Here is a 23,734-nt window from a genome sequence, read left to right on the forward strand (position 1 = left end):
TGCGTTTGTGACAGGAGCTGTGTGGCCTCTGTTGCATCGGGAAGCAATTGGAAGGCAGTTTTGGTTACCATGAGTTCAGCTACGTCGCGGCATGTCAAATTTGGCGAGTCTGATTCTGAGTCCATACCCTCAGAGTCCCGTCTGCCCGCGATTGCGAAGAAGCACGCTGTGCAAGAGTCTGACGAGTCCTCCGATAGCGATGCCCCAGAGGAGGAGACGCAGGACGCCACACGGAGAGACTTACAGAGTCAGGAGGATGGTGCACGGGAGGCACGGAGGAGGGAGCAGCAGGCGCTGCGGGAGAAGAGACGTGAACAGGACAAGCTGTTCAGGGAACAGCAGGAGTTGAAAAGACAAAGGCAGAAGCATGATGAGTCGGTGGGTGACGACGAAGTGGAGGAATTGCCCGAAGAGTTCATACAGAGGGTGCAGGAGACCCGCGCTGCCGTGGCAGATGCGACTGCTGCTGCTGCAGAGAACAAGCACATAAACTTCCACGATTTGGAGACTACGGACGACTTGGAGAGGGAAACTGTTCAGCAGATCAAAAGGGCGAAGAAGCGGTCGTTGAAATCGCTGAGAAGGGCTGCAGTTAATAAGGGTCCCGTGACGGTGCAGCTGTTGGATTCCGCGGCAGAGAAGAGACCACCAAAGAGGGAAACTCAGATCATGGCCACAAGGGACAGGTGGTTGAAGAGGAAGTCTCTGCGCAGACGCTAAAGGGGACTACTGGGGGAACAATTGTATCATACATTTATCGTCTATATAGAAACTTGGGGAGATCCGAGCAAGCCAATGCCTTGCATCTACGGTCCTCTCATTCCTTAATCACGAACGAAATTATCGTCGGTAGGATAACGCCCAAAAGCACATACACGCTCTTGTCGAGGCTGCTCTTCGCAGCTGCCATGTCATGTCCCGGTAGTTCCGGCTCCGAACTGTCCTCCACGGCATTGCAGTCTCTTGTATCAAAATACGCCATTGCCTCGAATTCGTCGACGCCGACGTCATCGAAACTGGCATGGTCGTGCGATCCAGTGCCCGAGACAAACGCAGTGAATGCCGCATACAGCAACGACCCACCACTCATTAACAACAAATTTCCACTCATCCAAGTCATTGTCTGGGACTCGTTCAAGTTGAGAGTGGACAGGATCAAATACCCGATCGGTGTCGACAGGGAAAACGCCATCAGATTCGGGATTACCTCCCACTTGGGGAGGTTCTGCTTGCACACCATCACACTCGTCAGTGAAAGAACGGCGGGGACTTTGTGGATGATTATTGCCACGAGTACAACTACAAGCAGCGATGGGTTGTTCACAGTGGTCCCCAGAGCGATCCCATCGGATAGGCCGTGAACAAAGAGGGCAAACACGACGTTGTTCGATAAGATGTTTACCCACACCTGTTTCGGGTTCCTTAGCACGTCCCGAAGGCTTTCCGGTGGCTGCACGGGCATCCTTGCTGCGTTGCTTAGCCTCCCCTTCTGGCTCAGCACCAGTTGCACAATTCTGTCCAGCAGATAAACGACCAAGAATCCAACAAGCAAGTCCAATCCAACGTTCCCACCGTGCTCTTGACACTCTCGTATACCTTCAGGGACTACAAGCATGAAGGAAGTCCCCAGAAGCATCCCAACACCAAATTGCGCCAACTTGTCCAAAGAGGTCCCGTCTCGCGCGCCCATCCAGCACAACGGAATCAACCCGCACAGAAACGTAGCCAGCAGCAGCACCAGCGATAGCGCTATATTGGCCCATACCTGCCCAACCATCGCTCGGTGTAGACCTTCTGGAGTATCAACAACTAACCACTACCTGTGACCTGGGTCAGTTCTTGGTGCGATACGTGTATTAATTAAAGATGCGATACTTACAAGACCCTGCTACTTAGCGGTTGTTGATATCAAGGGCACTCAAGCGACGACGATGAGCGGGTCAGTGGACAAAGCACTAACCGTCGGGACGTCGTACTTCCGGAATGGCCAGTACAGGGAGGCGAAACTGCTGTTTTCGAAGGCCATTTGCGTGGTGAACGGTTACTCGGCGGACGAGGTGTCACGGTTTCGTGCAGACAGTGGGCTGGTGACGCTGCCTGAGACGCGACATTTACACCCGAAGTACACGAAGCTACTGGACAATCTGTGTGCCTGCTATGAGAAGCTGGATCAGTGTCCAAAGGCGCTGCGTATTGCAGATAAGATGATCCAGCGAGATCAGTTCAACATGAAGTGCTACATCCGCAGGGGTAAACTGCTGCAAAAACTTGGCGACGACTTGGCTGCTTACCATAACTACAAGCGTGCTTTGAATAAATCGACAGAGTGCTCCAGGAAGTACGATATTGATAGTCCACAAAGGTATATCGTCATGATCAATGACCAGTTGACTGCGATCAAACAAAGGTTGAAACCACCAGCACAAGCGAAATCAACCAAGAGGCAGTTTATAGACCCAATACAGGAACATCAGACGGAATTGGAACAGCTAAAGAAAGTCAAATTATCCTCCATAAAGGAGGTAAAGCAGTCACAGATCATGCTTGCCGCAGAGACTGTCGATTTCATAGCCGCATTACCCATCGAAGTGCTCGCCCTGGTGCTTCAGGGATTCACAACAGCAGAGCTTATCAAACTGCTGCCCGTATCGAAGACCTACTACAAGCGGATACTGTCTCTCTACTTTCTTTTCGACGAGTTCAATCTGGATTCGTTGACTACAAAAAGCATAAGGCAATTTCTCTCTATTTTCCATAGAATCTTCAAACGGAGGCTACTGCTGCCACAACCACCTGTTTTATCAACAGTCAAGTTTTCATCCAAGACAGCGTCTGAGGAAGAAAAGTTATTGGAACAGTTGGCCCAAAGTCTCCAATTTTTTGCTTGCCATAAATTGATTTTGACAGTACCCAACAGCAACACGTACAGCCTGTGTAAACTTCTGCCGGATGGAGACAATTTTTGTCCAAGTGTCAAGGAACTATCTCTAATGACAAGTATACGATCGGATAAACCTTACGAAATCAAACTTCTGAACCGCTTCCCGTACCTGCGTAAGTTGGAAACAGTCTTTGATACATCTTTGGTGCCAATTAGATCATCGTTCAACGGAAGTAACAACAATGGAATTCCAGACCTCATCTCAAACTGGTCACCTCAGATCGAACAGATCAAGATTATATGCAACAAACGGAAAGTCCAGTGCTTCCCCCTAGGTGCAATAATACAAAAGTTGACTTTACGCCCACAATTGGCCAAACTGTGCGTCACCGGTGTCACATTCAATAATGAAATGGCAGGGTTTCAATGGTTACTTAAATTTCCAAATCTACAAGAATTATGGTTTGAAGATAACAGTAACGGTAAACTGGTCAATTTCTTGAAGCTGGTGCGAAACGAAAGAGTATTCAACGGTCAACTGAAGAAGCTAACCTTTAGAGAGGACATGGCTAACGGTGCCATTGAATTGGATGAAAACATGGAATCATTTTGTTACCGTGAGAACTTCGGCAAATTAACACATTTGGACCTAATGAGTAGTTGCATAAATGGTACTGGATTATTTCGTTTGCTCTCAGTGGTATCGCCTGAGGTATTCCGAAGTTTAAATATTGGTGATTGCCCTTATATTCAGTTGCACCGACTTCCTGACCCAATGAACACGAACATTTTCCCCATTTTGCAATTTTGCCATCGGTTTACAGGGCTGCAAGAACTGACATTGGCACTATCAGGATCACTGAACGACAACTCGATGACATTCTTAATTGAACAAGTGTCGAACCTCACCCACTTGGAGAAGCTGGATCTGTCGATGAACCCATGGATTAGCGGTGTCTCAATCTACGAATTCACAATGAAGCTTTTTGAAGCACGGAATAAGATACCACTGGATTACATGTGCATCGATGGTTGCATCGCCGTATCGCACATAACAGTGAATACGATCAAGTCCAGAGGATTTGTTTCACAGCTTGGCTGTGTTTACGAAAGGGAAGTTTGGAAGCGCTTTGGTTTAAACTCGTACAAATATGGATAAGAGACGGGACCAGTTTTTATGGAATTTTATTGCTTTTAGCAGTGATGATTGAAGACATTCTGGTGTTAGATTATATGTGTACTTTTTAAATGTTGTATAAGGTGTAGATGCTGTTCAAGTGTTTTTTTCCTTCTGTTGGAGGGACCGATTAAATTTATGTGTATTTTGTTGTTCGAGTACTTTTGGTTTAAAATGCATATTTTGGGGTTTAGGAGCAGTCAATTCCGGAATCAGTCGCGTGGGAGACCCCTGGTTCATTCGTTTCCTTTCTATCACAGATTTCATGTCCCTTTCGTTGTTCCGGATCATATTTGCCTGCAAGGTACCTGATCTCCTACTTCTTGTACTTGGTATGGATGAGAACGATATCGACTTGCCGCTACGGACCGGGGGTCGGTTCGGCAGGTCCAACGTGAGGTGATCGTTAACGTCAATGTTAGTTGGTCTGTCGACCTTCAAGCTCATCGACCGCAGTCTCCTATCAGAAGTATCATTGCTCTTCCTAATAAACATGAGGGCGTTCCGAGCTTCTGTCTCGAACAGATTATCCTCTAAGATTTGTCTTCCAGTGTCCCTATTCTCTTCTATGTCATTATCTTTAGTTTTGTTTTTGTTCTTATTGTGCACACTTTGGTCATCACTGAGCCTTACAAGTCCGAAAGAGCCGTCAACAAACTGTAAGGAGTTCTTAATGGCCGACGACATCAGGACCTTTGTTTGTAGAAATGTGATTGATCTATCGAGCGCGAACTCTTGTCCACAATTATTTTTGATCATCGATACTTTAGGCCACGTTGCACGAGCTCCCAAGGTGGTTTCCTCAAGTAAAAAAGTACGTGAAGGGTTTTTCAGTAGTTCATCAAATTTCAGTAACATATTCAGATCCGGTAAAATCGTAATATTGCCTGTGTATTTTTGAGATAGAACAGACCTCATCTTCGCCATAACGACAGGGGCGATCCCCAACTCGCCACTCATTTCGAGCATGTAAATGAGCTCATTGGATACAGTTTTGTAAAGGTCTGTCATAGTTGACTTAAACATGGTGCTCAACCTGTTCTGCACCTGACCCCCAACACAAGAGTTCGACGTCTTTAATAAGGGGAATACGTGAGGGTTCACTTGACATGCAATGATGTGGTCGACATTGAACATCTCAGATAGTCTTGACGTTGGTAGATCATTATCGACAGAGCCATCCAGAAACTTGGTAGACTTCTCACCCAACCATTCACGAGTTTCCCCCGTTTTGGGGTCTTTTTCGTACAGCGGAGTTGCTGGGAATATTCCTGGTACTGAACACGATGCGCACACCGCGGACCAAATCAATACGTTCGATGCTGTTAAGTTGTTGAGCACTCTTGGTTGTTCAAAGATTGATGCCGAGGACACTGTAATGTTGAGTATTTTCCCAGTTCTATAGTATGCTTCTTTGAAAGTCATATTACCCAAGAACTTAATCATAGTGTTCATCAAATGCTTGCTCTCAAACCACGAGCCACCTTTCAAAAACCTCGACAATTTTAGGAGGAAATCTTCGCTAGACGACTTGTCCTTTTCATCTTTGAAGATATTAAACTCCATGTCTAGGACATTGGCAAGAAGACTCGGTATCTCTTCCCTGGTGTGAACGCAGAAAATACTGGCAACAATTGCACCTGCACTTGTCCCACTAATAACTTTCGGTATTAGCTGTGCCTCGAATAGAACGGCGATAACACCAATATGGAACAGTCCAAAAGTCGCCCCACCACTCAACACCAACGCAGATTTACCAATGTTACGCTTCGTCTGTTGTAAAATACCAAGCACGTAGCTTGCATCCAGTTCATCCTGTAGCAAGAGCGCATGCAGGTCTAATTCGGATTCTTCGAGATACTCCTCGATGATTGTCTTTGTCCCGACATTGCAGTGTGTGTACAAGTTAACGTCTCCCATGTTCCCCAAATGCCGTACCCAGTTGATTCTTATGAGATAAAGTAATTTAGCGTAATCCTCGTTTATCCTGCATTCCCGCAACTGACGGGTCAACCCCGCGATCATATCGTAGTCGTACAAATCGTTCTTTGGTTCCAACTTCCAGTCTTCAAGTCCCATAAGTTCATCCAGCCTAAGACCAGTAGCCCTCCACTGTAGGTACGAGATCGCCTGTGCTTGCTCCATTTGCAAATCTTTGATCTTGAGGTCTGTAGCGTAACCGTAACTGTTGGTGCCCATTGAAAGCACGCTGTTAATCCTTGTAAACCATCTGACAAACAGGGACTCCGACGGAAGTTCAGGCAGACTAAACTCTTCCCCTATCGACTCCTCGGAGTCCTCGGGACTGCCACCACTATCCCCATTGGAGGTCACCATGCTACCAGCGACTAGTCCAGGCGACGTAATGTCATTGAATAACTCCTCGCTGCTCCTGTGGTCTTTTAAATGCAGGCCGTCCGGGATGAGAGACCCGCGGGACTCGTAGTACCGCTCTATCAGGTACTGTGTTACCGGATACGCACTCTTCATGATGCAGACAAGACGATCTGGTAACTCAATCGTGCCGTGGCCCCAGGATAACAAGAACACACTCTGCTTCTGTTCAAAGTGACCTTCGGAGCCCGCTTCCTGTTCTGATGTCTGTGACTTAAACAGCCAAGCCCTAAACGAGAGGGTAAAAATTAGGGCTTGAAAAGAAGCCCTAACAAAAGTAAAATTAGGACCTTAAGATTAGGGCTTGGCAATTAGGGCTTGCGGTTTTCAACTTTTCGCGTCGCGTTTTGTTTTCTTTGTTTACCAATTTCTCCATTGCGCAAAATGTCATCGCGTATCTCGAGAAGAGATGAACAGGTTTCTCTCGATGTTTGGAAAACCCGGTATGTGTTTGAGTCTGTAACTTTCATTCCACTCCACGTTGCTCTGACGGTTTCTTGCTTGTCAAAGTGGGCGTAAGATCAGCACATAGCTAGCGGCAACACACACACAAAGAATATGTACGGTTCGCCATTTCCCTCATTGAACTCCAAGGTCCGGTACATGACCACTTTGGAACGGGCGGGTTTCGACGTAAACTACTCCAAGAATGACAATTCAGACCGCAGTTCTCGATTGCCCTCGAGCACACCGTTGAGGACGGCACGATCAACACCGAGTCTGCGGCCCCGTGCCGAGGTGACACCGACTTTGCACATCCAGCAGCCCCTACCCCAGATCACCACTTCGAGCCCCCCGGTATCAGTTGCGGGGCGCTCCCGAGTACCTGAGTCGGCGCCAACAACACCAACGGTGAGTCCGCACGGGTTTGCGAAATTCAATCAGACAGCCCCCCTGGACAGCGCCACACCGTCGAAGGTAATGGGGGGGGCCAAACAATCGCAGAGCACATACTATCTGTCGCCACAGTTGAGTGGGTTTGCCCCCTTGTTCCATGAGGATAAATCATGGCGCCCACAGGAGAAGAGCACGTCCAATGCAACGTCTTTCTTCAATTTTGAAGCTAACGACACTGGTGATGCGGAAAATGTAGCAGAAGATCTCAAAGCGGTTGACATGACAGCGGCATTTAGTTATGGTAACGATAGGGGGGGTGAACATGAGATGCAGTCTCCCGCTCGCACGTTTCTCCCCTTGCAGAAGAACGTGGAGGAGCCCGTTGACGACGCGTCCTTCTTGAACGACGAGGAGATAACGCGGATCGAAACCCCGTTGTCCACGGACTGTGTCGCTGCCGATATATGCGTTGGCCCAAACATGAAGGTTCTTTCAGGGATCAGTGACGCTCGTGGGGACTTCTCTGCTGATGAGCCGGATTTGATTCCAGAGATCAAATGGGTCCAGGAGAACGATGGCGCGGATGCAGTAGTGGATGGCTTACACCTTCACCCGAACGAGAGTTTGGAGCAACTGGTGAAAGATGGCGGCCGCGAGGTGTCTGCTGCGAGGATGGCCTCAGGGGATGCGGTTGCCCAGGACGAGGAAATACAGGTGCCGAACAAGCGCTTGGAGCAACTAATTGCACATTTGGACGACTCGTTGCCAAGCGACTCGGGAAGCGAGCAATTGAGGCACGCGGGGAACAGATGGGAGCGGTCCAGCCATTACTTATCGGCTCTCCCGGAGCAGGCCGGGCCAGGCTTGGTTCACCCCCGCGGCGAAGGCCCCTGCAGGGGCTGTCACATGCCCGTTGAGGGCAAGCGCGTCACTGCATCGGAACTATCAGGGCAGTGGCACCGCAGGTGCTTCCACTGCGCGGAGTGCGACTTGCAATTCGACAAGCACCACGCGTGCTACGTCATCGCGGACACACCCTACTGCCAGGAACACTACCACGAGCGCAACGGGAGCATCTGCAAGCTGTGTGGCGGGTTCATCGAGGGCGACTGCCTCGAGAACGACCGCGCGGAGCGGTTCCACCCTGGCTGCCTCGTCTGCGTCGTGTGCCACGAGCAGATCAGCAGCGACTACCTGCTCATCAACGGCGACGTGCCCCTCTGCGGCGCGCACGACCTCGACCAGCTCGCCGCGGACGGACTGTTCGAGTTCGACCACGGCCCCAGCGACGCCCACAGCACGCACACCGTCGAGAAGCGCCGCACGCGACTCATCGCAGGATAGACGCGCCGTGCCTCCGCCGGGAATCATCTCTTGGCGTTTCCCGCGTATCCGTTCCGCGGTGCCTGCCAGATCTGGCCGTGCAAAATGACGTTGTTTTTTTGGGGGCCGGAAAAATTTCAGAGTCGTTTTCGAGAAATTCGGCAACATGTGCCATTGTGTAATATTATTATTATTATTCAGTAGATACTCTCTGGGTGCGTTGAAGTTGTTCTGTGAGTTGTGTCTCGGCGAGTGTTGGTTCTGTGTGTGGGCTGCTAGGTTGGTCTTCACTGGTAGAGTACTGTGTGTGTCTTTTGCTTTGGGTGATATATATACTGCTATATGAGCGAGGATATACGCGGGGTGCATGCAAGTGGCAGCGGTGAAGATGTTGCGACTACCCCTAAAAGAGAGAGTCGTAGGAAACGGCTGTCCGTTGGGTTTGTGCACAGGTCTCCGGGCAGTGACGATGACGGTGATGATGGTGATGGTGATGACGGTGATGGATACTTGGCGACTCCCTCGCCTCCTGCTGGGAGCAGCAGGGCGAGGCGGTCGTCCACGTCGCTTGGGTTTTTGGCGACGCCACGGACAGAGGGGCGGCACTCGCAGGCGGCGCACCACAGGGCGATAAGCGCGACGTTTACGTCTCCGAGGGCACGCTCGCTGCTTCCACCTACAACGCCCAAGTCGCGCAACACAGAGGTGTTTCTTTCGCCGTCGCAGCTGCAGGAGCAGCTCAAGTCCCCGAGCCACTCCAATCAGGGGAGTGTCTCCAAGGACAACAAACCCATTAAAGAACTCTCGCATAACTTGAAGACAAGGCTCAGTTACGCTTTTGTCAAATTGCAGAACGGGTGGGTGGATAAGACGCTTCCTGAACTGGAGAACGAACTCACGCAACACGCATACAATAAGGCAGCGATACTAACCAGCCCGCAAAGGATCTCGCCGTCGCGTCAGACGGGGCCACCCGTCGCTGCTGCGTCGCCCACCACGAAATACGTCAACAAGTTCGCCTCTTCGCAGGAGGAGGCTGGGCCTTCAGGGGACGCACGGGCAACAGAGGGAACGGAGGCTCACCTTGCATTCTTGCAAGCATTGTCGCCCTCGTTGCGGCAATCCCGCGGCGGGGAACCCGCACACAGCGAGTCAGGAACACCAAGTAGAGACCGACTCAACGTGTCACCGATACGCTGGACGGGGAGGGCGCCGACGCCGGCGCTATCAAAAGCCAAACCGGCGCCCAGCAGCGTTTCTGACCCGCGGGGGAAGACCAGTGGACAAGCGGACGAGGTAGACGTCGTCGCAGTGGAGACACTGATGTCCCTCAGCTCTACACAGCAACTCGCCCCGCCGACGAGGATCGCAGATAAGCCTACACGCGGAGACGAGACGGAAGTGGAGACAGACTCGGAGTAGAAAGACGAAACTCACTGCCCTTTTCCCAAGAGACACGAACTCTTAATGTAACAGAATAACTCCCCGGTTTGACCCCACAGCGCAACGCGGAGACAAGACACTCGCTTAACGTATATACCTCTCCCACAACATCGCACCCGTATGCGTGCATGTACATATATATATATATATATTAATATACAAGGAAGTAATTGCAGGTAACTTCTGGATACTCCACTCGCCCCACCGCTACACAGGACTGCAAAATGGAGAACACACTGCGGGAATACTATCACTGCACCACAAAAGTGGTCGATGCTGTGAGGAACAGGAGGGCCCAGTCCGTGTTGGTCCCGCAGACGGACAGGTTGCAGCTGGTTTACGATCTGTACGAATTCACGCACAGGGACCCTGTGAAACCGCTAGTGAATTTGATATTCTTGCACGGGAGCGGCATGAATAGAGTAGTGTGGGAGTACTATCTGGTCAAACTGGCCCATAACGCTGGGGAACTGCCTTGGCAACCCCTTAAAATAGTGCTGTTGGATCAAGCTACCCATGGGGATTCTGCCGTCTTGAACGAGGGAAAGCTCGGGGTTGATTTTGACTGGGTCGACGGCGCGAGGGATGCCTGTCAAATAGCACTCGACGAGTTCCCGTTGGAACTTGATGGGGAAACTGTACATAACGTTGTCGTGGGCCACTCGATGGGAGGGTTCCAAGCACTCTGTTGCGCGGTCCTCTGTCTCGATTTCTTCAGCACTGTGATTGCTATTGAACCCGTGGTGGTCGCTCACTTCATGCCCGAGGATCACAGACAGTTTACCGTATTGAACTCAAAATTCTTCAACGCACTCTGGGCGAAGATGGAGAGCTCTTTCGAGACGGACGCCGAATACGTCGAGTTTATGACACAGCGCAGTTTCTTTACAAAGACGCACCCTGTAATTCTTCAAAGGCTTATCGATTTCGAGAGACGGATGGACCATCGTGATGGGACCGTAAGGACAAAAATAGACCGCAGACAAAACTCACTGTGCTACATGACTTTGAATCCATGTACGTCGTGGCTGATTGCTAATCTGAAATTCATACACGTCCCAGTTTATAGTATCGTAGGTGGGGTGTCCCATTGGACCCCCCCGGCCAACCAAGAATTGCTTACGAAGGAGATACACAATTACGAAAAGCACATCGTCGAGGATGGTGACCATTTGTTGAATTTGGAGATGCCAGATGCGGTGCTCATGGAAATACAGAAACATATTTCAAAGTTTGTGTCGACATTGCAAGATGTTCAAGTCGAAAAGTTATCGGACTCTCAGAGGACGGGGAGATTTGCAGAGCAATACCGAAGGTTTTGCAAGGAAAGAATATCAGACTTCCCTTTATCAAAGGTTGCCAAGTTGTGATTGTAGAGGGCAGCCAAATTCTGAAATATGTCCTGGTATTCTGAGGTAATATTCTTTAAAGAAATGCGTATGATTAGTTCTTTATAATGTTGCAGTGAAATGAAATAACTAAACAAAAAATGTAAAATATTGTAAGCGAAATGGAAGTGCTGGATATAGAAAATGAAGAGCCACACCATTGACGCTGAGCAAATTCTCACATATCTAATGCCTAACTACCTCGAATGAATTGATCCTTCTATTTGTTACAATATAGAAGAGATCATCGAACCATATACTTATATATTAAGTATACACCAGAAGTAAAGTGAACTAAAACATCTCTTACTCTACTACAATGAATAGCCACGGCGAACAAAACCCTATTCAACAGGAAGAGCTAAAGAAGGTTGTGTCAGGACAGTTTGATATTTGCCGTCTAGGTAGTTATGCGTTGTATATCCGTTGCACTTGCTTGACTTAGTCTAATTAGATTATTGGGTCATGAGTACCCCAGGGGAGTTCCGTTATTTATTTTCACAAATATATTAATATATGTATTCCTGTTCAACTAAAGCCAGACAACCACTACAGCCATGATAAGATGGCCAAATCCCCTCCAAACTTATCCTCGAACTGTCTCCCAATATCCACCAAAGCAGATACAAAGTGACCGAATATGTGTCACAGAGTGTCTTACTACCGCTCCGTAGAAGATGATCATCGGTTTTTTTGGAAATACTTAAATTTCTGGAATCGAAAAGGAACTGGAAGACGGATTGTAGCATCCCATCTTGAACGGTGCACAGTCAGAACCCTGCTGGCACTTCTCGAACTATACCCAGACATAGTCATAGTTGATCAGAGCATTATACTTTATTGTCGCTCTTGTACTTTTCACTGAGTTATACATACCCCAGTTCCTTTTTTTTTGCATATTTGGAGCTTCCATTTGCTTAGTAAGAGGTACTTTCATTAAAACTACAGGACAACTTCTACCCCATCACAGCTACCTGTTACAAACAGAGGTAAAAATACTGTATTTACTCTCACATCACCCTTTTCGAACTAATCAATCAAATGACGGACGTAGATGGGTATAAGACCAGAAGTAAGGCCAAAATATTCCCTCAGCTGGATGAGAACTTCTTCTCTGACGATAACTCGGACGGTACTGATGAGGAAGTTGTAGAAAGAGTTGATGAGGGTTTTATCGAGGGTAACGATGATTTTGGTTACGGTGAGTCGGCAAACACGGCTCCGGCTCCAAATGGAGCCACGAAACCGAAGAAGGCATCAAAGAAGAGGGACAGAGCGGAAACCGCGCAGATGAACCAGCTGGCTGCAAAGGACCAGTCCTTTCTGCAGAACGGGAACACGGATATCCCGGACGACTTCACCCCAGACACAGTGTCGCCAATGTTCAAATCTCACGACTTCAGTTATCTAAGATTAAGGCCGGATCACGCATCCAGACCCATATGGATATCCCCCAGTGACGGTAGAATCATCTTAGAGAGTTTTTCACCTCTTGCGGAGCAAGCTCAAGACTTTTTGGTCACGATTGCAGAGCCAATCAGCAGACCATCGCATATTCATGAATATAGAATCACAGCGTACTCACTCTACGCAGCCGTATCGGTCGGGTTGGAGACAGACGACATTCTGTCTGTTCTAGATAGACTATCGAAGGTGCCCGTAGCGAAATCCATCGTCGACTTTATCAAAAACGCCACTATCTCATACGGGAAAGTGAAGTTGGTCATCAAACACAATAGGTATTTCGTAGAGACAACTCAGGCTGAAATTCTGCAAATGCTGTTGAGAGACCAAATCATCGGCCCCTTGAGAATAGACAGCGAACTGCAGCAACAACAACAACAAGCCAAAAATGAGGCGGAGAAGGAAGTCCCAACGGCGGGTGGGGTGGACACAACGAAGAACAGAAACAACGTAAACCCAAACGATGTAGAAGCCATGTTCAGTGCTGTTGTGGGCGGTGATAACGAGAGGGATGACGAGGAGGATGACATTGATGCTGTGCACTCTTTTGAAATTGCAAACGAGTCTGTCGAGATCGTCAAGAAAAGATGCCAGGAGATTGATTATCCGGTTCTAGAAGAGTACGATTTTAGGAATGACCACCGTAACCCTGATCTAGATATCGATTTGAAGCCATCGACGCAGATTAGACCTTACCAAGAGAAATCCTTAAGTAAGATGTTTGGTAATGGTCGTGCTAGAAGTGGTATTATCGTTCTGCCATGCGGTGCTGGTAAAACTTTAGTTGGGATCACAGCCGCGTGTACTATCAAGAAATCCGTTATTGTGCTGTGTACATCGGCCGTATCAGTCATGCAATGGCGTCAGCAATTTCTACAATGGTGTACTTTGCAACCGGAAAACTGTGCCGTTTTCACATCGGATAACAAAGAGATGTTTCAGACGGAATCTGGTCTCGTTGTCTCGACGTATTCCATGGTTGCAAACACAAGAAACAGGTCTCACGATTCTCAGAAAGTGATGGATTTCCTAACCGGGAGAGAATGGGGGTTTATTATTCTGGATGAAGTGCATGTCGTTCCCGCTGCCATGTTCCGTAGAGTCGTTTCAGCAATTGCAGCACATGCCAAACTTGGGCTGACCGCCACGTTAGTCAGAGAGGATGACAAAATTAGTGATTTGAACTTCCTGATTGGCCCCAAGCTGTACGAGGCAAACTGGATGGAATTATCACAGAAAGGTCACATTGCCAATGTGCAATGTGCGGAAGTGTGGTGTCCTATGACAGCCGAGTTCTACCAGGAGTATTTGAGGGAAAACGCAAGGAAGAGGATGCTATTATACATTATGAATCCAACTAAATTCCAAGCTTGCCAATTTTTGATTCAGTACCATGAGAGAAGAGGCGACAAAATTATCGTGTTTTCAGACAACGTTTACGCGTTGCAACAGTACGCTTTGAAGTTGGGGAAACCGTTCATTTACGGGTCTACCCCACAACAGGAACGTATGAACATTTTGCAAAATTTCCAGTTCAACGACCAGATCAACACAATTTTCTTGTCCAAAGTCGGTGATACCTCGATCGATCTACCAGAGGCCACCTGCTTGATTCAGATATCGTCGCACTATGGGTCTCGTCGTCAAGAGGCGCAAAGGTTGGGCAGAATTTTAAGAGCCAAGAGACGTAACGATGAAGGGTTTAACGCCTTTTTCTACTCGTTAGTCTCAAAGGACACACAGGAGATGTTTTATTCGACGAAGAGGCAGGCATTTTTGGTGGACCAAGGTTACGCATTTAAAGTTATCACTCATCTACACGGTATGGAGAACCTTCTCAATTTGGCGTACGCATCTGCGAGAGAACGTAGGGAGCTGTTGCAGGAGGTACTGTTGAAGAACGAGGAGGCTGCTGCACTGGAGGAAGGTGACGATGCAGATAACTTTGTTGGCCGCAGTGGTGGCGCTCTCAAGAGGTTCAAGTCGAAGGCAGTGAGGGGCCAAGCGTCTATGGCTGGTCTTGCTGGTGGTGAGGACATGGCTTACGCGGAGACGGGTCCAAACAGGAACAAAGAGATCAAGGAACATCATCCATTGATCCGTAAGATCTATTATAAGGACGGTAAGAAATAGTAGTGATACAACAACACACGTTTAGGGATGATTAATTATATATTAATACAACAGCACAAATACAAAAAACAACTCTTTTTTTTCTCTTCGGATCTCCATCCTTTGCCCTGACAGTTTCATGACACGAGGGGTTCTAAGTTTCCATGCATCCATGCTATGAGAAGCGTTTCTTCTTCGTCGAATATATTGCTTGCAAGTAGGCGTTCTTTTTTCTTTCCTTTTATAACCATATTTTACAGGGACACCATTCTTATTGATCCAGCTTCAATTTTTGCAACTCTTCTACAACGATGTCGCTCGTTTGATTGAGAGATTCTTGGATTGTCACTCTGAAGTTCTCGATGTACTGGACCCTCTCCAGCATTTGCTGCTCCGTTTGCTTTTTCTCCTGCTGGAGAGACACCTTCAGTTGTTCGAGTTCTGCCTTCTTGTCCTGGACGAGTGCCTTTGCGTCCCCAATCCTCAGTTCAATCTGTCGCAGAGTCTCCTCATTTCTATTTTGCAACTGGAATGCTATTTTTTTCTGAGACTCAAGCTCGCGCTCCAATTCTCTTCTCCTGGCACTGTTCTGTTCTTGCATGGCCCTCAGTTTCTGTGCGAGTTGCATGTTATCCCATTCCTTGGACTCGATATTCTCCTCCAGAAATCGTTGTCTTTGCTCCAGTTCTGTAATGTCGTTCATCAGAGATTCCATACTCACTTCGATGTCCTCCATGAGTCTGACAAACCTGTTTGTTAGAGCGTCCTCCATGGAGTACTCGGGTCCCTTATTGAACAAGGAGTTGTACACCAACTTTGAATTTTCGTCCACTGCGGCAAGTTGTTTCTCCAAGTCCAGTGTGTACTCTTGGATGTTTTCCACGGACCTACCAGTCTTTTGGAATCTTCTCTCGAACAGCAGTTCGATGGACGCGTTGTATTCGTTGAGCAGCGCAGAGATCCTTGTCTTGAGCGTTTTGTTTTCCAATTTTTTGTTCTGCATTGACGCGATCAGTTTGTCCGACTGGTCCGCGAGGTTGTCGAGTGTCTGCAACAAGATCTCCTTCTGTTTGTTCAAGTCCTCGACACGCTCGAGGGACAACCCGCGCAATTTCATTTCCTCGAGGAGTCGCTGGATCTGTTCCTTCAGCTCGTCTATCTGTTTTTGGTGCTCCTCTGCCCTCCTTTGCATGTTGTGCAATTTTGCGGGCCTCTCTGCCTGTTTTGCCGTGAAATCATCGATGTACATTTGGTATTTCGCCACGTCATTCTGCAAGTTATTGAGTTTCTCCTTGGCGATCCGCAACTCCTGTGTCTTTCCCAGGACCGTGTCGTAGTGTGCGAGCAGCTTTTCATTTTCGTTTTGCAAGTTGTTGATGTCGAGGTGTATCACTTGGACAAACTTCTCGACGTTCGTTTCAAACTTAGCTTTCATTGCGCCGTAGTTCTCGTTCCTGAGCAGGAACAGTTTGTACGTATCCATTGTGTACTCGTTGACGAGGCTCTCGAGCAGCCGTTCGTAGTTCTGCTTGATCTGGTCCTGCTCCTCCACGGTAGCCGCGGCCCTCGTGGTCTGTAAGATGTTCTGTGCGGGCTCGTTAATTGCGACATTGTCAACTTGCTCGCGGATACTGTCCATTCTGCTGTTGAACTTGACGAACCAGTGGAGCAACCCTAGGAACTTATGCCACTGGGACCCGCCGACGGCACTGATCTGCGACTTGTTGATATCTGCGAGGAAGGGGCAACCGAGTCTCTTGAGACAGTCGTAAAACTCGGCCTCGACGGACCGTTTGAAAGTGTAATTCGGGTCGACACGAGCGTACAGCCATCGGAAGATGAGCATGTAAGTCTTCTGCGTCGGCGTCTGCAGGATCTTGAGCGTCAGCGCGCCCTGCGCAAACTGCGTATCCCTGTCAAACCCATGAGCCTGCAGGTACTGGAGGATCTCCTCCTCAATGGCCAACTGGAAGTTCTTGTCCCTCAGTGGTCGCGAATCCTTCCTCTGCGCCGGTGCAACCGCCGCGATACCACCGCCAAGACCCACAGACGCCGGCAGCGTCGACCGCGACCGCTTCTTCCGGGGCTCACCGGATCCCCTGGACCCCCCGACGCCCCCGGCGCCCGCACCACCGAGGGACACGGCCCTGTTGAGACTCGGGATCGAGGACCCTGCACTGTTCCTCCTCCGTCTTGGCGCTCCCTCGCGCGACTCGGCAAAGAACGGGTTCCCCGCCTGATGGCCCACCGCTACTGCACCGCCCACTGCACTTGAAACCATTGACCCTCTCAGCGACTGGACGTGGCGTGTCTGGAGACGCTGTTGTTGATGTTGTTGTTGATGTTGATGTTGTTTATGTATTGCAATATTTCACTTTAAAGATCAGACGGTGTTCACTGCGATGGCCTCAACAACTACTAAGAGGGCACCGTTTAGGCAGCGATGAGGGTTGTACACGGTGTTTCCGAGTTGCAGGAGTGGCGGAGGAGCCAATTGGGCCGTTCTGTCGGGTTTGTGCCGACGATGGGCGCTCTACACGCGGGCCACGCGTCACTTGTCAAACGGTCCATCGCTGAGAACAGTGCCACTGCAGTGAGTATCTTTGTGAACCCGTCGCAGTTCGCCCCGGGGGAGGACCTCGACGAGTACCCTAGGACGCTAGAGGCGGATTGCGCTCTGCTCGAGTCCCTGGGTGTGGATCTTGTGTTTGCGCCCAAGACCAGCGAGATGTACCCGCAGGGGATCCCGCTGGACACGAGGGAGCAACGCGGTGCGTTCGTGACTGTACTGGGTGTCAGCGAGATGCTCGAGGGCCGTACGCGACCCAACTTCTTCCGCGGTGTCGCGACCGTCGTGACGAAACTGCTCAACATCGTCGGACCGGACGTCGCGTACTTTGGTCAGAAAGACGTGCAGCAGTTCATTGTCCTCCAGACGATGGTCCGTGAACTGTTCACCCCCACGGTGCTCGTGATGATGCCCATTGTAAGGGACGCCAGCGGACTCGCCCTGAGTAGCAGGAACAGGTACCTCTCTCCAGAGTCCCTCGAGATCGCCGCGTCCCTGCACCGCGGGCTACTCGTCGGTGCAGACCTCCTGACAAGCAAGACCCCGCGCCCACACCACGACGAGATCACCGCAGCGATCAGAGCCCTGTGGCAACCTTTCGTGGACTCCGGAGACTTCGAAGTCGACTACGTCTCTGTCGCCCGCTGGGGGTCCCTCGCAGAACTAGATAGTGAGGAGGCGCACAAACAAGACACGGGGGACAACACCCGCGTGGTCATCAGCTGCGCAGTGTACGTGCGCGACCGCTCACTAGCAGCGACTCGCGTCCGCCTCATCGACAACGTCATCGTCTCCGCTACTGCTTAAGTAACGCAATATATAATAAACCTTTAAGTCACCGATGACTTAGGGTGGGGAGGGTGCCCCACGTTTACTGCAAGGCTGGAAGGTGTTCAAGAGACACGTTGAGAGGATGAGTGGACACGCTAACAGTGTGCTGGACCCGCATCTATCTGTGTTGGAGTTGCTGGAGAAGAGTTGCGAGCGGGGGGGCCATGCGGAGGCCCCCGGAAGTTCCAGGAACAAGGGTGCAGGACAGATCCAGCTCTCGGAGTCCTGGTGTACCGTGGAGAGGGACGAGTTGAGTGCTATGGAGCGTTCTGCGTCGCAGCAGACCAACAACGGCGTGCTGTCGTCGAGTGACACCTCTGAGGAAGGTGAGCCCGAGCAAGGGAGCCCCGGTGACGGTGAAGGTGGGGGTGTTGCCGATACACGGATGGCTCGCCCTGCGATGAGTCTGCAGTCGACGTCGTCGACACTGGATGGTGTTGATGACGACAGCGCCACCGTGTCGAAGAGTCTCACGTCGTCGTCGAACTCGTTCATCATGCCCAAGTTGTACACGACCGTGGCAGGTGCCCCCAGCACGGTGTCCACTGCACTGCAGACCCGGTGCTTCAAAGTCGCTGTGCTGGGGAGAGGCGCGGTCAAGTTCTGTCAGGAGACGGTTCCGGAACAGTTCAGACACAGATTCGAGCTTACAGCCGGTGTGCACGACCTGGCGCAGTGCGCGGACCGCCAGGGGATCCTCATCGTCGTGCAGGAGGTCCGCGAGCTTATATCGTTGCTGAACAGAGTGCACTGTGCGTGCCCGGAGGTCCCCGTGGTGGCAGTCTACGACAGGGACAGGCAGGTACAGGTCAAGAACGTGCTTCGCAACTTCACACGGCAGAGACTCGTCTCGTTGCTACATCCACCGGTCCCGCTGTCAAACAACGAGGCTCTCGACAAGATGTTCCATTTCGTGGATAACTTGGCTCGCCAACAGGAACCGGCAGGGGTGATCCACAATGATCCACAGACGACCCAGGAACAGCACCCAGATCACAACGAAGACGACCCGCACCGTGGGCCCAGCAAACCAGAGGGCACGTTTAAAAGATGGCTGCTCTGGGGGGTGTCCATCTCGCTGGGGATCGGTGCAGGGTACTACTGCGTCTCGTACGTCGTCTCGTCATCCATGTGCGTATCCTGCTTCAACTTCAGACACACAGACCACACTTTGGCCGCTACTACGTCCACCGCCGCGGCAGCCGCTGCGGCAGCAACTCCATCAGGAATCGACCACGACGCAGACAGCCACACGACGCTGCGGCACTGCCTCAGCATCGTTAAGAACTCGCTCAAGAGGGCCACCGCTTTCGTCAAGCAAGCCATGCACAAGCCGTTTCACTACATCGACCGCTCTCAGGAGTGGCACCTGCACGACCCGAACAGGTTCCTACAGCTCGGATACGCGGTCATTTAGCACGCTACATACACATACATATATTCATTCACCCACTCACACACAATCGTTTTTTCTCTCTTTGAAGTCCAGTTACAGTTGCTCATCGCTTCGGTATTATATAAAACGTTATTATCGCGTTGTTTGATGAAGAAGAGTGGTGAACTGTTGACACGGTTCGGAGAAGCTGGTTATAGGTTGTACGTCACTGGATCTACTACTGCTGCTGTTAACACACGTATGTGGTTTCGTCTGAGGAGTTTTACGCCGAAACCGCCGTACAGGGTCGGGATCAGGGCGCAGCTCACGATGCTCGTCAGTATCGTCGCGATCATCTCGCTCGTGATACTGGCGGTCACCACGGGGGTGTACTTCACATCGAACTACAAGAACCTGCGGTCAGACCGGCTGTACATTGCTGCGCAGTTGAAGTCTTCACAGATCGACCAGAATCTAAACTACCTTTACTACCAGTGTTACTGGGTCGCGTCCAGGGACACGCTGCAGACGGGTCTCGCGAACTACGTCGCGGGGAACAAGTCCGACGCAAACTGGATGGACTCGCAGAGTGTCCTTGAAAAGTTTCTCGGGTCATCGAACCTGTTCTCTGTCGCAAGAGTGTACGACTCGTCCTTCACCACGGTGCTCAACACAACGAACAACAGCACGGGGGATCTCATCCCAGAAGACGTGCTCACACAGCTGCTCCCACTGTCCACGAACGTGCCGCTGCCCTCGTCGCTCGAGACCAACGGGATCGTCACGAACCCGGTCAAGAACGGGTCATCGTACCTCATGTCTATGTCGCTGCCCATCTTTGCAAACCCGTCCATCATACTCACAGACTCGAGGGTCTACGGGTACGTCACGGTAGTCATGTCCGCAGAGGGGCTCCTCAGCGTGTTCAACGACACAACGGCACTGGAGAGGTCCTACGTAGCGATCGTCTCCGCAGTTTACACAAACGCGACTAAGCTCGACGCGTACAGGTTCGTGTTCCCGCCCTTTGGGAGCACTTCTTCAATCCTCAATGAGACGTTCCCACTGAACAATAACACTTTCCTCAGCAGCGCACTCCGACAGGGGAAAGGTGGGGCCCTCAAATCAACAAGACTGTTCTACCGACTGAAACTTGCGGTAGGTTACTCCCCCTCGACGTCAAACTTGGCCAACTGGGTGGCCATCGTCGCACAGGCGGAATCAGTATTCATATCGCCAGCAACAAAACTGGCCAAGATTATCGCGGGCACAGTCGTCGGGATCGGCGTGTTCGCCATGCTCATCACTTTCCCGCTGGCACACTGGGCTGTCAAACCCATTGTCAGGCTGCAAAAGGCCACAGAACTGATCACCGAGAGCAGGGGTCTCAGACCGACTACGCCGACTTCAGGGAGCAGGGCAAACTCGATACTCCGAGACAAGAGCTCGCTGATATCATTCCCACTGCACCCCGTCTCAACGAACAATATCAACAACAATAACAGCAATGAGAAGGCACAACCGCCATCGGATCAGGACACAAACACGAACAACAGTTCCAGCTCGATAGCAGTATCAAATATAAGAGAGGAACACTCCCCACACGCGGACGGGGTCTTTTCAGGTATCTCGCTGTCGAACGTCAGCGACAGACTGGAAAGATTGTCGAACACGTCAAAGCATTACACTACTGCCGTTAACCTGATACAGGCAAGAGTGCCCAGTTACAGAGCTCTTTTCAAAGACGAGTTGTCGGACTTGACAGAGACTTTCAACACAATGACGGATGCACTAGACCAGCACTATGCGCTACTGGAGGAAAGAGTCAGGGCAAGAACCAAACAGCTGGAGGCTGCCAAGATAGAGGCAGAAACAGCTAACGAGGCCAAGACTGTTTTCATAGCAAACATTTCGCACGAATTAAGAACCCCGCTAAACGGTATACTGGGCATGACTGCGATCTCTATGGAGGAGACTGACATCGACAAGATACGGAACAGTCTGAAACTGATCTTTAGATCAGGTGAACTGTTACTGCATATTCTAACCGAGTTGCTCACTTTCTCCAAAAACGTCCTGAAGAGAACTAAATTGGAGAAGAGGAACTTCTGCATAACAGATGTCGCCTTACAAATCAAGTCCATTTTCGGGAAAGTCGCAAAGGACCAACACGTCAGGTTATCGATTATCTTATCTCCCAACATGATCAGAAGCATGGTACTGTACGGGGATTCCAACAGAATCATCCAAATTGTGATGAACTTGGTTTCCAATGCACTGAAATTTACTCCAGTGGATGGGAAAGTTGATGTTAGGATGAAAGTCCTTGGCCTGTACGACGAGGCGCTGAGTGAAAAGTACAACCACAATAAAGTGTATGTGAAACCGGGGACAGAGATCACCGATTCTACTCCATCACTGAATGTCAAATCCGAGGGGCAAGGCAAGGATAAATTTACTTCAGATACGGCTTCGAAGAACAACACCTCTTCGGACACTGCCTATGACGCGACCCCGACGACAGATCGAGTCGCACAGGAGAGTGACGAAGATAACATGTACGAGGATAACGAGTCCATGATTTCTTCAACGACAAGTTCGTACGATGACGCCATATTCAACAGTCAGTTCAAAAAGACGACAAACCTGTACGACGAGGACGATGAAAGTGAGATGGGGGTCGAATTGGAGACACCTAAGACGTGGGTTATATCATTCGAGGTGGAAGACTCCGGTCCCGGTATCGACAAGGGGCTTCAGGAGTCTGTCTTTGAGCCCTTTGTCCAAGGTGACCAGACATTGTCCAGACAGTACGGTGGTACTGGTTTGGGGTTGTCGATTTGTAGACAATTGGCCGGGATGATGAAAGGTAAGATGCTTTTGGAGAGTAAAGTTGGCGTCGGGAGTAAATTCACGTTTACGCTACCGCTGACGCAGACGCGTGAGATCAACTTTGCCAATGTCGAAGACCCCTTTGAGGATGAGTTCAACGCAAAGAGCAAGAAGAACAGGAAGGTTAAGTTCAGGATGGCAAGAAGCTTGAATAGCCGCAAGTCGAGATCATCTATTGTCACTGCCGGTGCGTCCAGTCATCACAGTGTTCATACACGTACACCAACGAAGTCGCCTCGTCTCAAGTGCGATAGATCCGTCTCTGACAGAGTGGTAATCAACTCTCCTGAGAGGACAGGGGAGAATATCACTTTCAGGAGCGAAAGTGACGACCATCTGAGCCACATGCATCGCAACAGAGACAAAGATCATGAAAGGTTGAGCGCCAGCAACAGTACCATGAGCCTTGACCGTCCATTCTTGCAAAGCACGGGGACAGCAACGTCTACGCGGAGTATCCCACATTTATCGTCCTTTAAGGAGGAGAAGCCGAACGATCCACTGTTGAACGTTTCTAGCAGTGCTGAACAGACCAAGAAGACGTCCGAGGGGAACGGCGCGTACAAGATTCTTGTTGCAGAAGATAATCACGTTAACCAAGAAGTCATCAAACGAATGCTGCAGCTGGAAGGTGTCAAAGACATTGATCTTGCCTGTGATGGACAAGACGCGTTTGACAAAGTGAAACAGCTACAAGATAAAGGTTCTCGCTACAACTTGATCTTCATGGATGTTCAGATGCCCAAAGTTGATGGGTTAACGTCTACAAAGATGATACGACACGACCTACACTGTGACTTCCCGATCGTTGCGTTGACCGCTTTCGCTGATGACAGCAACATCAAGGAGTGTTTGGATGCGGGGATGGATGGATTTTTGTCGAAACCGATCAAGAGAACGAAGTTGAAGACGATCTTGAAGGAGTTTTGCAGTGACGAAAGGGAGGAAGACTCGAAACCCGTTGAAACTTGAAAGTCATATATATATTTAAGCATAACATAGGACATTTAAACGCCAAAATCTAAAAGGCTTACTCCGAGGAGGTGCA

General features: G+C 50.0%; 12 protein-coding genes across 12 annotated transcripts; 9 read left to right on the forward strand and 3 right to left on the reverse strand.

Annotated features, from left to right (window-relative positions):
* Positions 1 to 69: 69 nt before the first annotated feature.
* Positions 70 to 720, forward strand: BUD21 (Bud21p; the record flags this gene model as incomplete). The annotated part of the gene is made up of 1 exon (XM_022610803.1): positions 70 to 720. The coding sequence occupies one exon, from the start codon at positions 70 to 72 to the stop codon at positions 718 to 720; it is 651 nt and encodes a 216-aa protein (XP_022467062.1).
* Positions 721 to 817: 97 nt separating this feature from the next.
* Positions 818 to 1,777, reverse strand: ATX2 (Mn(2+) transporter ATX2; the record flags this gene model as incomplete). Its single annotated transcript, XM_022610804.1, has 1 exon — positions 818 to 1,777. The coding sequence occupies one exon, from the start codon at positions 1,775 to 1,777 to the stop codon at positions 818 to 820; it is 960 nt and encodes a 319-aa protein (XP_022467063.1).
* A 154-nt stretch (positions 1,778 to 1,931) lies between these two features.
* DIA2 (DNA-binding SCF ubiquitin ligase subunit DIA2) lies at positions 1,932 to 4,040 on the forward strand (the record flags this gene model as incomplete). The annotated part of the gene is made up of 1 exon (XM_022610805.1): positions 1,932 to 4,040. The coding sequence occupies one exon, from the start codon at positions 1,932 to 1,934 to the stop codon at positions 4,038 to 4,040; it is 2,109 nt and encodes a 702-aa protein (XP_022467064.1).
* Positions 4,041 to 4,154: 114 nt separating this feature from the next.
* TGL5 (triacylglycerol lipase) lies at positions 4,155 to 6,548 on the reverse strand (the record flags this gene model as incomplete). The annotated part of the gene is made up of 1 exon (XM_022610806.1): positions 4,155 to 6,548. One exon carries the CDS (start codon positions 6,546 to 6,548, stop codon positions 4,155 to 4,157), a length of 2,394 nt encoding a protein of 797 aa, XP_022467065.1.
* Positions 6,549 to 7,010: 462 nt separating this feature from the next.
* On the forward strand, positions 7,011 to 8,633 carry KNAG0L02040 (LIM domain-containing protein; the record flags this gene model as incomplete). The annotated part of the gene is made up of 1 exon (XM_022610807.1): positions 7,011 to 8,633. One exon carries the CDS (start codon positions 7,011 to 7,013, stop codon positions 8,631 to 8,633), a length of 1,623 nt encoding a protein of 540 aa, XP_022467066.1.
* Positions 8,634 to 8,954: 321 nt separating this feature from the next.
* Positions 8,955 to 10,034, forward strand: WHI5 (transcriptional repressor WHI5; the record flags this gene model as incomplete). Its single annotated transcript, XM_022610809.1, has 1 exon — positions 8,955 to 10,034. The coding sequence occupies one exon, from the start codon at positions 8,955 to 8,957 to the stop codon at positions 10,032 to 10,034; it is 1,080 nt and encodes a 359-aa protein (XP_022467067.1).
* A 245-nt stretch (positions 10,035 to 10,279) lies between these two features.
* On the forward strand, positions 10,280 to 11,425 carry LPX1 (triglyceride lipase; the record flags this gene model as incomplete). Its single annotated transcript, XM_022610810.1, has 1 exon — positions 10,280 to 11,425. The coding sequence occupies one exon, from the start codon at positions 10,280 to 10,282 to the stop codon at positions 11,423 to 11,425; it is 1,146 nt and encodes a 381-aa protein (XP_022467068.1).
* A 1,059-nt stretch (positions 11,426 to 12,484) lies between these two features.
* On the forward strand, positions 12,485 to 15,040 carry SSL2 (TFIIH/NER complex ATPase/helicase subunit SSL2; the record flags this gene model as incomplete). The annotated part of the gene is made up of 1 exon (XM_022610811.1): positions 12,485 to 15,040. One exon carries the CDS (start codon positions 12,485 to 12,487, stop codon positions 15,038 to 15,040), a length of 2,556 nt encoding a protein of 851 aa, XP_022467069.1.
* Positions 15,041 to 15,290: 250 nt separating this feature from the next.
* On the reverse strand, positions 15,291 to 17,300 carry NDC80 (kinetochore-associated Ndc80 complex subunit NDC80; the record flags this gene model as incomplete). The annotated part of the gene is made up of 1 exon (XM_022610812.1): positions 15,291 to 17,300. The coding sequence occupies one exon, from the start codon at positions 17,298 to 17,300 to the stop codon at positions 15,291 to 15,293; it is 2,010 nt and encodes a 669-aa protein (XP_022467070.1).
* Positions 17,301 to 17,462: 162 nt separating this feature from the next.
* Positions 17,463 to 18,395, forward strand: PAN6 (pantoate--beta-alanine ligase PAN6; the record flags this gene model as incomplete). Its single annotated transcript, XM_022610813.1, has 1 exon — positions 17,463 to 18,395. One exon carries the CDS (start codon positions 17,463 to 17,465, stop codon positions 18,393 to 18,395), a length of 933 nt encoding a protein of 310 aa, XP_022467071.1.
* A 106-nt stretch (positions 18,396 to 18,501) lies between these two features.
* Positions 18,502 to 19,836, forward strand: ATG32 (mitophagy protein ATG32; the record flags this gene model as incomplete). Its single annotated transcript, XM_022610814.1, has 1 exon — positions 18,502 to 19,836. The coding sequence occupies one exon, from the start codon at positions 18,502 to 18,504 to the stop codon at positions 19,834 to 19,836; it is 1,335 nt and encodes a 444-aa protein (XP_022467072.1).
* Positions 19,837 to 20,055: 219 nt separating this feature from the next.
* On the forward strand, positions 20,056 to 23,658 carry SLN1 (histidine kinase; the record flags this gene model as incomplete). Its single annotated transcript, XM_022610815.1, has 1 exon — positions 20,056 to 23,658. One exon carries the CDS (start codon positions 20,056 to 20,058, stop codon positions 23,656 to 23,658), a length of 3,603 nt encoding a protein of 1,200 aa, XP_022467073.1.
* Positions 23,659 to 23,734: the final 76 nt, after the last annotated feature.

This window comes from Huiozyma naganishii, chromosome 12 (assembly GCF_000348985.1).
Source record: "Huiozyma naganishii CBS 8797 chromosome 12, complete genome".
Lineage (NCBI taxonomy): Eukaryota > Fungi > Ascomycota > Saccharomycetes > Saccharomycetales > Saccharomycetaceae > Huiozyma > Huiozyma naganishii.